The 13,887-nt window shown below is 46.8% G+C and overlaps 1 protein-coding gene across 1 annotated transcript in view; it reads right to left on the reverse strand.

The window, feature by feature from the left end:
* MMP24 (matrix metallopeptidase 24) overlaps nucleotides 1-13,887 on the reverse strand; it is a 163,199-nt gene that overhangs the window by 47,453 nt on the left and 101,859 nt on the right. Inside the window, exon 5 of the mRNA XM_039497805.1 lies at nucleotides 9,225-9,386. Within this exon, the coding sequence (XP_039353739.1) occupies nucleotides 9,225-9,386 (162 nt within the window). The remainder of the gene's footprint in view (nucleotides 1-9,224; nucleotides 9,387-13,887) is intronic.

The raw sequence follows: 13,887 nt of genomic DNA on the forward strand, positions 1-13,887 counted from the left end.
CAGCCTCATCTTATCTCCTATGGAGAAAACCCGCTGATTTTGTATTGTCTTAACTCTTATTACTATAACATTGTATCATCTTCACTATTGTTGTTGTTCAAGTAACTTACTTTGGTTTAGGACAGAGTCAAACAGAACCAGCAGAAACTTTTAATGAACAACCGACTAAAAAACAAAGATGCCAATTTCATATCTGATGCTGCTTTTTTGTTTTTAAAGAGGATCTGAAAAAAAGGTGAGCCACTGACACCTTTTCTGATAATGCTTTTTTGGCTGTGATAACTCACCTAAACTAAGCAAAAAGCAAGGTCTGCTGCTAAGGGAATTTCTTTTCACTAATGACAGTGCTTGTCGCACACAGTGATGAAGGGCTTCAGCAACTTTGCAATAGCTCTGCGCTAGCATGTGGTGAATTGGAACTAGCCATCAGTGTAAGGAAGACGATGATTGTGGCACAAGGTGTGTTGACCACAGCAGAGGGTTCAATAGTTAACATTGTGCTAGAAGTTACACGCAAGTTCCGCTATTAGGATCAACTTACCGCTCAAATATGAGCTTAATTCTCACACTGGAAAGGCAACTACCATTTTCAGCCAACTGACCAAGAGCATGTGAGATACCAGGAAACTAACACTGATCACCAAGATAAGGGTCTACCAGACACTGCTGCATGGTGGTGAGACCTGTACCACCCACAGCAGCTACGAGAGCTACACAAATGCTGCACCCCCATCTTCACTGTAATCTAAATAGCAAATGGGAAACCAACGTTCCTGACACCAAGATAACTGAGAAAACAAACTTGCCAAGTCTAATTGCTGTTCTCAAACACAAAAGTCTCCACTGGCTTCATCATCAGCACTGGATGGATGCTGGGCACACTGCCAGGGTCTGTGTGACACCTTTCCCTCCATTCCACCAGTCCAAAGAGTAATCAACAAGATCAGCCAGGATTGAGCCAGAGTGAATGTACGACAGCCATAGTGGGTCAGACCAATGGTCCATCAAGCCCAGTATCCTGTCTTCTGACTGAGGCCAATTCCAGATGTTTCAGAGGAAATGAATAGAACAGGGTAATTATCGAGTGATCCACCCCCTATCGTCTACTCCCAGCTTCTGCCAGTTAGAGGCTCAGAACACCTAGACCCTCCCTGATCATCTTTGCCATTGATGGATCTATCCTCCATGAATTTATCTAATTCATGTTTGAACCCAGTTATAGTTTTGGCTTTCACAACATCTCCTGGCAATGAGTTCCACAGGTTAATAATTATTTATTACCTATCCATTTCCTACTGGTTCCTAACATTCTGTTAGCTTTTTTGACACTGAGCCAATGTTTTCACAGAACTATCCACAATGACCAAATGGTAACAGCTAATTTAGACCCTGTCATTTTCTGCATATAGTTGGGATTATGTTTTCCAATGTGCAGTATTTTGCATTTATCAATATTGAATTTCATCTGCCATTTTGTTGCCCAGTCACCTAGTTTTGTGGTTCCAATAGCCTCAGCTTGGGACAGACATCTTTGGTTCCTGGATTTGCTGCATCTGTCTGGGGGGAATATTTCAACATCTGCCTTTGGACCCAGACCTGCTGACTCAGCAAGAGGGATGAGTACTTCATTCCGACCTGAGCTCACTAAATTCGACGATGTGGGTGATTGCATCTTGAGATCTGCTGAGCATTTGTGTTCTGCTGATGTACAAAACATTATACTGAATCCTGGAAAAGATGTCACCTGTAAATGCTACTTTAGACAATGCAGAAGAGTTTTATTATGATCAGAAAGTACCAGTGTGGGTCCCTTGAATGCTCAGGTTCCAGAAATTCTAAATTATCAATTATTTCTTGAATGTTATGGTCCATTATTATTGTCTGTAAGGGTTCATTTATCAGCAATGCCAGCATTTCGTCAGTGGATTAACAGTAAATCTTGGTCCGATCACAAACTAGTAAATACATTTCTTAAAGGATGAGTGAATGTCTATTCCCCAGTTAAATCTCCCATTCCCGTTGGGACCTTACCCTGATATTGTCCCACCTCATGCAGCCATTCACTGTTTCACCTCTCACCTGTCCATCAAACATTCACCTCTGCTCATTTCCCTGCTCAGTCCCCATACTCTGACCACACTTCCCCTCCTTCCCTCGCCCTGGGGTCATATTATCTTCCCACCCCACAGTTTTCTCCAACAACATCTTCTCCTCATCCAGATTCCTCTTTTGTGCCAGACCCCACCTGCTCAAGTCTCCTTTCCCCACTGAAAATACAGAACCATTTCCTATTAAAAAAAGTTTACTCACCTTCTCGTAACTATTGTTGCTGTTCATGTCCATTTCAATTAGGTGTGTGCGCACCGTGTGCATAGCACCCGGAAGATTATTCCACTAGCAGTATCGGTAGGGTCGGCCTGGGCACCCCTTGGGGTCGTGCCTTAATGGCGCTTGATATAGAGCCCTGCCAACCCACCACCCCCTCAGTTCCTTCTTGCCGGCTACTTCGACAGAGGGGCAGGAGGGTGGGTATTGGAATGGACGTGAGCAACACACCTCGAAGAACAACAGTTACAAGAAGGTGAATAACCATTTTTTCTTCTTTGAGTGATTGCTCATGTCAGTTCCAATTAGGTGATTCCCAAGCCTATATTTTGGAGAGGGTCAGAGCTTAAATGTTCGCTGACTGAAGTACAGCTCTACCAAAGGCTGGATCGTCTCTGGCCTGCTGGATAATGGCATAATGCAATGTGAATGTGTGAATGGAGGACCACGTCGCCACTCTGCATATTTCCATGTGTGCCAGGAATGCCGCTGACAAATCTTGTGCCCTGGTGGGGTGCGCTGTGAGTGGAGGGGCAGGCACCTTCACCAGGTGGTAGCATTCCCAGATGCAGGATGTGATCCATGATGAAATCCTTTGGGAGGAGATTGGGAGTCCTTTCATTCCGTCTGCTATCACGATGAATGGCTGAATGGACTTCCGGAATGGTTTGGTTTGATCGATGTAAAGGCTAACACCCAATGAACGTCCAGCGACTGAAGCCTTTGTTCCCTGCTGCTTAGTGTGCGGCTTAGGATAGAAAACTGGGAGAAAGATGTCCTGGTTCCTTAGGGAGGAATGCTGGTTGCGGCCTGAGCTGAACCTTGTCCTTGTAGAATACAGTGTAGAGAGGCTCTGATGTTAGGACCTTGAGCTCAGACACCCTCCTGGCTGAGGTTATAGCTACCACAAACACCACCTTGTATGAGAGGTAGAGCAGAAAGCAAGTCACCAGTGGTTCAAAGGGCAGCCTCATCAGTCTGGAAAGGACCAAATTCTGGTTCCAAGCAGGGATCAGCTGTTGGACATATGGATATAGCCCTCTGAGATCTTTCAGGAAATGGCTGACCATAGGGTTAGCAAAGACCGACCATCCCCCTGCACCTGCATGGAAGACAGAGATGGAAGATCAAACCTTTATTGATGACATGGACAGCCCCTGCTGCTTAAGATCGAGAAGGTCATCCAGTATAAGGGGTATGGACACAAACGTCGGAGATGGATGGTGTTGCACCGACCAGACCGAAAACCTCTCATTTGGCCAGGTAGGTAGCCCCAGTGGAGGGTTTCCTAAGGACTTGTTTTACTAGGTCCGAACAGAGCTCCATCGGGTTCAACCATGGAGCTTCCATGCCGTGAGGTGCAATGACTCAAGGTTCGGGTGCTGGAGATAGAAGTGATCCTGAGTTAACAAATCCAGGAAGAGTGGCAAGGTGACCGGGGCTTCCATGGACATTTCAAGGAGAGATGTGTACCAGTGCTGGCAGGACCAGACCGGGAGCTACTAATATCACTGAAACGTCTTTCCTCTGTACTTTGAGAAGCACCTTGCAAACGAGAGGGATGGGAGGGAACGCGTATAGGAGGTGGTCCCCCCACGGGAGATGGAACGCAACCGAGATGGAGCCTGGACTGTGATTCAGAAAGGAGCAAACTGCTGGCAATTCCTTTTGCGTCGCATGGTGAACAGGTCTATCTGGGGAAAACCCCACCATTTGCAATGTCCGGAACAACCTGCTGAGATAGTCTGCCAACTCATTCTGTACTCCAGGGCTGTATAATGCTTGCAGGGGTATGTCATGAGTTAGACAAAAGTCCCACAGCATGCAGGCTTCCTGGCACAGGGGAGAGGAGCGTGCACCTCCCTGTTTGTTGATATAAAACATCACCATGGTATTGTCTGTCATAACTGATACACATCTCCCTGCCAAGTGGGCTCGGAAAGTCTGGCATGCTAGGTGCACCGCTCTCAGCTCTCTGAGATTGATGTGGAGACTGAGCTCCACCTAAGGCAGAGGCCTTGTGTCCTGAGGTCTCCCAGATGTATGCCCCAACCCAAGGCTGACGTGACTGTCATCAGCTAGAGGGATGGCTGAGGACTGATGACGGGGACCCCATCACACACCACCTGTGTGTCAAGCCACCACAGGAGGGAGTCGAGGACTGGGCAAGGCAGAGTCATGACCCTGTCCAAACTGTCCCGAACCAGCCAATACACCAAGGCTAGCCATGATTGGAATGGCTGGAGTCCGAGCCTGGCGTGTTGCACCACATGGGTACAAGCAGCCATGTGCCCCAGGAGTTTCAGGCAATTCCTTGCTGCGGTGGTGGGGAACTGCCTGAGACTTCGAATGATATCACCCAGGGTCTGGAACCTCGATTCTGGGAGGTATGCCCTGGGCTGTGCAGAGTCCAGTACCGCACCTATAAACTCTGTCCACTGAACTGGGGACAGCGTAGATTTCCCCATGTTCAGGAGAAGGCCCAATTTGTTAAACGTTGTTTTTATGAAGTTGACTTGTGCCTCCACTTCAGCCCTGGAGCGGCCCTTGATCAGCCAGTCATTGAGATATGGAAACACCTGTACCTATTGCCTGCGCAGGAACGTGGCCACCACTGCCTTGCACTTGGTAAACACTCGACAGGCCGAAGGGGAGGACTGTGAACTGGTAGTGGTTGTTGCTCACCACAAACCTGATATATTTTCTGGGGCATGGAGTTATTGCTCTGTGAAAGTAGGCGTCCTTCAAGTCGAGACAGTGTACCAGTCCCCTGGATCCAAGGAAGGGATGATGGAGGCTAAAGAGACCATGAGGAACTTCAGTTTCTTCATGAACGTGTTGAGATTTCACAGGTCTAGGATGGGCCTGAGACTGCCTTGGCTTTCGGTATTAGGAAATACTGGGAATAGAAGCCCTTGTCCTTGAGCTCCTGAGGAACCTCTTCCACTGCCCCCAGCAATAGGAGCGAATGCACCTCCTGTATGAGGAGTTGCTCATGAAAAGGGTCCCTGAAGAGGGACGGGGAAGGAGGGTGGAAGTGCAGGAGGGCAGAAAATAGGAGCGAATATCCCCTCTCTACCATGTGGAGCACCCAATGGTCCGATGTGATACGGGCCCACGCAGCGTCCTCTACCACCTCCTCTGCCTGGATCTCCAGGTTCTGGGCCACCCACCACAGCAGCTGCTGTAAAATCTTGCTGTCCTCCAAGGCCGGGGCTGTCGATGTCCCCACCTTATCTGGGGAAGACAAGGACGAAAGCCCTGGTAATGGCCTTGCTCGCTCCCCTCGGTGCCGAGGGGGTCATTTGGCACCTGGTGTTGCTGTGTCACTGCCTCCACAGTCGCTGGTACTGAGGTCGCCACCACTGTGCTGTCGACAGTGCCGGTGTCCATGCTGGTGCTGGAGCTCCAGGCAAAGGCAGGGGTGTTGGTGCTGCTGATGGTGCCGGTGCCAACACTGCCCCTGGAGGGACAAAAGATGCCGATGCCACTGACATTGATCTGGATCTTGATCCCTGGCTCTGTCCCTGGCCCTGATGGTAAGCCCAGGGCATCCAAAAGGGCCTCTGCGCCAGAGGTTGCCATTGGTGCCAGACAGGGCTGGCAATCACGCCGGGACCTGGACCTTCTGCTCCTGGTCCTATTGGAGCAGTAGGATTCTGCTTCCAAGATCTCAGAGAAGGAGGACCACGGAGGAGTGGTGTTCCACGGTGATGGCAAGTGGTGCTGGGGGACCAGTGCAGCTCCCCCATGTAGGTGGCCCATGCTGGGGAGAGGCATGCTGCAGATGCAGATCGGTGTGCCATCATCGCTGGCTTATGTCTTTACGGAATCGGGGGTTGGGCAGTCACTGGCGACTTGTCCCTTCTCTGTAGGGAGGATGGCACCGTGAGGTGTATAAGGTCCCGAGCCCCCTCAAACGCCTCCGGCATAGAAGGGAGCTAAAGCTCTCTGCCATGCCAGTCTGGAGAGCGGTGAGGGCCCAGACTCGACTGGACCCCTAGCCGGGCAGGAGTCGACGAGACCCTGGGAGGCAGTGGGGCTGAGGTAACGTGGCCCGGTTTGGGTCTCCCTGCCACAGGCTCCTTGGGCTTGGATGGGGGAGAGCAGCCCCGCTCTGGCCTCCTCTTCTTCTGGGGCACCGGGGACTGAGACTGGTACCTCACAGAAGGCTGCCTATGGGCAGAGCCATGGCGGTGCCAAGTCTCCTTGGAGTCCTTCCTCCACACCGGCTCATGCAGCGTTGGTGCCGATGCATTCTGCACCGCTGAGGAGGTGTTTGGCATGGGATCTGCCAACCGCGGAGTGGATTGAGGCCGGAGTGTAGCCTCTGTGAGGAGGATCTTGAGCCTTTGCTCTCGGTCTTTTAAGGTCCTAGGGAAAACCTTCAGAGATCCTGCACTTCTCCTTTTGGTAGCTCTCCCTGAGACACTTCAAACAAGAAGTGTGCGGGTCGATCCTGGGCATAGATATGCCATAGTCCTGAGTTCATACCCCAGGGACCGAGGCATGCCCTGGTGCTGGGGGAGTGTTGGTGGGGGGCACGGGAGAAACCCTCCCCAAAGGAAACTTGTGAACTAACTACTACATAAGAAAGGCCGTACCGGGTCAGACCAAAGGTCCATCTAGCCCATTATCTGTCTGCTACCCGACAGTGGCAATGCCAGCCCTGCCCTGAGGGAGTGAACCAATGGCAAAATGATCAAAATCTCTCTCTCTGCCCATCTCCATCATCCTCTACTGAGACAGGGACACCATTCTTTATTCATTGGCCATTAGCCATTTAGCCATTTAGCCACCCACCATGAATTTATCCAGTCCCCTTTTATTGTTATATATAGTCCTAGCCTTCACAACTCTCCTCAGGTAGAGAGTTCACAAGTTGAAGTGCGCGCTGCGAAGAAGAAAGAACTTTTTTTTTTTTTTTTACCTGCTGCCTATTTTTTTTGGTTTTTGGTCTTTCTATTCTTGTATTAAGTAAATAAATAAATTTTTTTTCCTTCCACTTTTCATCAACATCCATCATGATTTATACCTCTATCATGTCTCCCCCTTCTTCTCTTTTCTTCTGCCTCTTTAAGTCCTCCTCTCTCTTTCCTCATTTCTCACCCCTCACTTCTCTAAAATCCCTTTCATTTTTTTTTTTCTTTTCCTTTTCTTTTTTTTTTGAGTGAATTTTTTTTTTGAGAGACAGAGACCACTACACAGTATTCGAGATATTGTGTGCGTATGCATATATATATATAAGGGCTAATATATTCTCAGTCTTATTCTCTCTTTTTTTTTTTTAATGATTCCTAACATCCTGTTTGCTTTTTGACCGCCACTGCACTGCAGATCTTTCTCCACTTAGAACTCCCACGATAACTCATCTTTCTTTGACTCGTTGCTAAATTAAACCTGTTATGTATATGTTGTATGTATATTTTTTTTTACCAAATTTTTTCACATTTACATACATTTACATTTTTTTCATTTTCATTTTTGTTTTTGTGTTTTGTTGAGATCTTTTTGTCAGTCTTCTTTTTTATCTTGAGTCTTTTAGTACTTTAACTATCTTGAGTAGTTTTAGTATCATCCACCTCACTCTTTACCTCACTGTTTACCCTTTTATCATTTTATGAATAGAATGAATAGAATTGAGTCCTAGATAGGACTGACACCCCTCTCCATTCTTCACCTTTCTACCCCTCCATTCTGAGAATTCATTAATTCCCTTCCCTTTTCCCTGTCCTCCTTCCAGTTTCAATTCCTTTTTCCTTTTTTCCTTTTCCTTTATCCAGCAGCTTTTACTTTGGTGAGGACCTTGAGGAAGACTTGTCAAAGGCTTTAGTACATCTGAAATCTAAGTGTCACGGATCCCCCTTGTCCACTTGTTTGTTGACCCCTTAGAAGACTGACTAATATTCCTTTACAGAAACTTTCCCTTTACAGAAACCATAGAGTTTATGTTTCAGAGTTTTATGTTTTCTATGTTTTTTATTGTTTTTTTATTTTTTATTGTTTCAACTTTAGACTTGCCCGGTACTAGTAGTGTACTAATACTACAACTACTAAACTACTACTAAGTAGAACTATATACACCGAAAAGTGGACACTGCCAAAAAAGCGCTTGCCAAGGCAAGAGCTACAGGACGTTCCAGCCAGCTGTCACCAGCAGTAAGAAGGAATTGAGGGGGTGGCGGGTTGGCAGGGCCCTATACCGAGCACCATGAAGGCACAACCCTAGGGGGGAAAAATCTTCCAGCTGCTGTGCACGCAGTGCACACACCTAATTGGAATTGACATGAGCAATCATTCGAAGAAGAACTTGAGTTCTTTAAAATGTTAAAGAAATGAGCCCAAATTCCACAAGCAGATCCAGAAACCACAAATTCTTGCCAGTTAACCCTTTCCCTACTCCCACCAGCACCCCTCATATAGCTTTTTGTCCTTGTGTCTAATCTTATGGCCAGGTTCTCTGGCCTGCTCCACCCTTTTGAACCACCTGAGTGACAAGAAGGGAGCAACCCAAGTATGGGGGGTGTTCCCAGCAGGCATACAGCTGGTGTAGTTGGCTCCTACATTTCACTCCCACAGCCCTTGGTATAAGGGGAATATAGGAATATAAGGAGTGGCCAGATCATAATGCTTTGGCTATCCCAGCTGGTGGGCAGCACCTTAGTGACAACTGTCAGCTGGTGAATATTAGAGCAGTCCCCTGGGGCTGGAGCCAGGATGAGAACTAGGGAGCTGTAACCAGCTTCCTGATGGTCCCTCACCCTTCCTGCCACAGGAGAGAATCTGGCTCATAGTCTGCAAACTCTGTGGGGGAGGAACGGTACCTTTGTGTGTCTGTAAGATACCCAGCAGCACACTTGGGCCCCAGTATAAATAAACATACGGATAATGTTGCTCACCGTAGATTTTCTGAATTCCTTGGAGATCATCCTGTGGGAGTTTAAAGTTGTGTGTCTCCATGTACTGGTAGAAAGGAGCCATGATAGCACTGGGGTCATTGGAGTGTTCTAGGCCCAGGGCGTGACCCAGCTCATGGACGGCAACCAGAAAGAGATCATTCCCTACAGAGAAAACACATGTGCCAATTAACTTCCTAGCTGATAGGTTAATAACTCTGTAACCCATAGCTGAAACCCTAGACATTCTCAATACAAGAATCAACCTTGGATATTGTGCAGCCGGTAGCAACATCACCAGTTACTGAAAAGGGATTCTACTGCATAGCACGTACAATGTGTGGCAATATAAAATCAATTTACAATTACAGCATGGCAATTCCAGGGATCTGTACACCAGTGGTTCCTAAAATTTATTGGTTCACATACCACCATATTAAAAAAATTCATGTACATGTCTCCTTTCTGTGCACATTTATTTTAGGCCTTAAGTTTTGATGTACTCATAATAAATTAAGTTTCAGATGTGGCTGGTAAAGGTAAGAAGAGAAGGGATTTTGGCTGGTGAATCTGGGTGGAAGCATTAGAGGTCATGAAGTTAAAAGCATCTCAGGAATTTTTCAACTATATGTTGTTTTCATTGGAAAATGCCGATTTGTCAAAACTGAAACTTTTGGAGGGAGATATACCAATTTCGATGTTTGCTGGGACACACTATCCCTTAATCCCATGGACCACTGTTTCTTGGCCTTTCTATATCAAGAGTAGCCTTTGGGAGCTCCCCATCATCCTCCCTCTTTTACATGGACTTTGGCCAGGTGCTGGGAACTGCACTGAGCCCCGAGCCCCCAGTGGTTCATGACAGCCTGATCAGCCTGGTGACCTTCTGACCCGTGTCTAAAATAGCACGGCAGGGAGCCAACAGTTGCCAGATCAAGTTAGCAAAGAGACTTCTGTACTCTTGCCAGTCCCCAGGAGGCTTCGCTGCTAAAGCAGCTACAGCACATCCTGCGTCCATACTCAGAGGAGCTGTTTGATGATGAAGGAGTACCCCGCCATGGAACTGGCAGCAGGACAGAAGAGATAGAAGTAGCCCTGGAGCCTGGTAAGTTTCTGGCTCCGAGTTTGTTGTTATTAATGTACGAATTTGGGGGATTTCTGGTTTATGACCCAATGCAATTACAAGCTTAGGTAGCAACATGTATCTGCTTACAGTGGAATGCAAGCCAGAGTTCTGGCATCTCCCCCACGATGTGGAATTCAAAATGGATTTCAGGAAGGGCAAACAACAGTTAAACAAGCAGTTATAAAGACATTTTTACTAGATACTCGCACATAGTTACAAAGATATGCTGGGGTGTTAAAAGTAGGAGCCTTTCATTGTCTTCCCTTTTAGTATGCCACACTCTACAAATTGGCCAGGCCACACCATAATGAGCTGCCTGTAAACTGTACTGGGGCCAGAGGGGAATGTAATTCATGGGTAACAAATTAACTGTCCGAAATGGACCAGGAGGTTGTGTGCACTCCAGAAATGTGCCAGGAAGGGGGGTGGGAATGCTATTCAGTTCTTTATTACCGAAGTGTGCTTTGGAGGTGTGTGTTTTTGGGGGGGAGTAATTTTGGTGATGCAGTCCTTATTATGAGTCCTTGTGGTATGTGTCTAGTTCATGTGTGCAGTATCATGAGTCTGTTTTGTCTGGGGTAATTGCTTGTAGTCCATAGATAGATGTAGTGCAAGCAGGCTGTATTGTAGGCCGTACTGGGGTAACTGCAAGAATGCAGAAAAGTTTCAGTAGCTTACAGGAAGACAGTAATCCACGTGGAAGCTGGTGCTGCATCCTGTTGATTCCCCCATTAATTTTGATCCAGTCCTGGGTGCTGATAGCTGCAAACTTCTCCCATAGTAGGAACTCAGATGGATAGTCACATTTCAGGCAGGAAGGGGAGGGCGTACTTTCCGGGCCCTTCTCTGTAGGTCACCACCCCACTTCACTCATAGATGTGTTGCTTGGTCACCATAAACTTGAAAACCTCTTTAGCATACATAGCTGGCTTGCCCCTGTTAGTTTAGAATACAGTATTTCTTTGCCACTCAGGAATCGCCAGAATTATGTCCTTCAAAATGTTGAATGCCTGAAAGGGTTCTGAAACCAAAGCAGTAAATCACGGCAAGTGTACCATCCTCTTCTCTCCCCCACACAGCTGAAATGCTCTGCAATTTTTAAAGGTATCTCGATTCTAAATTTCACCTTACCATTATGTGTGAAGGTTTCACACTCTGCTGAACTCTCAGTTGTGCCCACAGAGCATCTGGGCACTGAACTGTTGTTCTCAGAATATACTGAAGCAGAATTTTACACTTTTTGGCTTTGAGATTCCAAAGGCCCTTCTGCTGATGTTATACTAAACCTTTTCTGAAATACTTAGACAATAACGTACGGTTTCATTTCTGGTTTCAGGCCCTTCCACCGCTGCAGGCCAGTCACAGTCCAGCAGTTGTTGCACTATCACAATGGATCTGTCTACACTGCAGTTAGACACCAGCGGCTGGCCCATGCCATCTGACTCAGGCTTGCAGGGCTTGGACTGTGGGGCTGTTTAATTGCAGTGTAAATTTCTGGGCTTGGGCTATGGCCCAGGCTCTAGGACACTGCAAGATGGGAGGGTCCCAGAGCTCAGGCTACAGCCTGAGCCTGAATGTCTACACTGCAGTTAAACAGACCCGCAGCCCGAGCCCCATGAGCCTGAGTCAGATAGCATGGATCAACTGCAGATTTTTAACTGCAGTGTAGACATACTCCATGGGGTCAAAGAGGCTGTGTGTCTGTGACAACCTTATGGTGGACAGTCTGGACAGAGCCAATCAGCAGCTTCAATACTGAAGGGAGAAGGATTCACAGCAAGTTGAATGGCAAAGAGAAGCTGCAGGGCACATGGAGTGATTTGCAGCTCAGTTTCTTGAGCAGGAACGTCGCTTGAGGGAATAAGATACAGTGCAGCAGCAAGACATGGTGGAGAGGCTGCTTGTGCTAATGGCTGTGAGAGACCGGGCTCCTGCTCCACCTGCACGTCCTGTGCCAGCACTACCTCCTGAGTCCCCTTCATTGTACTATATCCTGTAAACCAGGAACCCTGGCAAGTTCTGTGGTTGGATGGCTTAGGCAACCAGGACTTAATCTAGTTGAACTTGGCAAAGGTATCCCATGCAGGCCTCCACTGCCCATGCAGCAGCACCAAATGCATGAAAAAGCACTAGAAGGGAAAGAAGAATGGAGGCAGGGGACATGCAGAAGGAGGGGAGCTTCAATTTTCTTTTTTTGTACTGGTTTCACTGCTTTTCACTTGTGCACTTTATTTTATTACTATTTTGGTCTTTTCGTGGCAGCTGGCCTGCCTGTCAGTTCTCTAATACTGTCCTTTTCTAATACAGTGATGTTAACAAATAAAAGCTTTGAATTCATTAAGAAAGTTTATCACCGTCACTGCATCACACCATATAGCATGTGCATTTCAAACAATAAGGATAAAGACATGATAAGGTGCATCTGGGAGTCATATCCAAACATAAAGTCTTGATATATTTTTTCAGATTCATACTTAAAATCCACAGTTCATCTCCTCTGTAAATAAAAAAGCATACCAACGATCATTCCCCCCGGCCCATAGTGGATGAGTCATTCTACAAACAGCTAACACATACGAGCTAGTTTTAATGGAGGATTTTAACTTTCCTGATCTCTATTGGAAGACTATTACAAAAAACATAATATGTCCTGCACATTCTTAGCATGTGTAAGTGGACAACTTTCTGATTAAATAACTAGGGCTCATTCATTTTGGATCTGGTTTTGACCAACAGGGATGAATTAGTTGTGACTGTGAAGGTGGTCGGAACTTGGGAGGCACTGATAATGATCTGATAGAATTCAAGATCCTGTGGAAAGGAGGGCATGAGAACAGCTAAACAAGGACACTGGCCTTCAGAAAGGCAGATTTCAACCAACTCAGAAATAGTAGGCAAGGCCCCATGAAAAGATCAATTAGGAAGAAAAGGCGTCAAAGAGGGCTGGCAGTTTTTAAAAGATGTAATACCGGATGCTGAACATCAAGCTATTCCAAAGCAGAGGAAAGATAAGAAGGGCCACAGGAAATCAATGTGGCTGCACAAGAAGCTTGGGCCACAGGAGGTCAATGTGGCTGCACAAGAAGCTTTTTAGCTATCTAAAACCCCAAAGGGATACATACAGGAAATAGGAGGAGGGGCATGTCACCAAGGAAGTATACATGGGAATAGCGCAAGTATGTAGGGACAAAATCAGGAAAGCCAAGGCCAAGAATGAGTTAGAGGTAATAAGAAGGGGTTCTTCAAATATAACAGACAAAAAAGAAAGATCAATGACGGTGTGGGTCCGCTGCTCAATGGAGAATGGGAAGGTGGAGCTGCTCAGTGCCTACTTCGTTTCAGTCTTCTCACAACAAATAACATGTGACTGGATGACAAGTGAAGTTAACATAGACAATAAAGGGGAAGGGATGCAGATCGGGCAAAGTAAAGAACATTTCACAGAAATTCTGACCAATTTGAATGAATTCAAATCAGCAGGGCTTGATGCTATTCACCCGAGAGTATTGAAGGAATTAGCTGAAGAAATGTCAGAGCCAA

This window comes from Mauremys reevesii, linkage group 13 (genome assembly GCF_016161935.1).
Source record: "Mauremys reevesii isolate NIE-2019 linkage group 13, ASM1616193v1, whole genome shotgun sequence".
NCBI classification, from domain to species: Eukaryota; Metazoa; Chordata; order Testudines; family Geoemydidae; genus Mauremys; species Mauremys reevesii.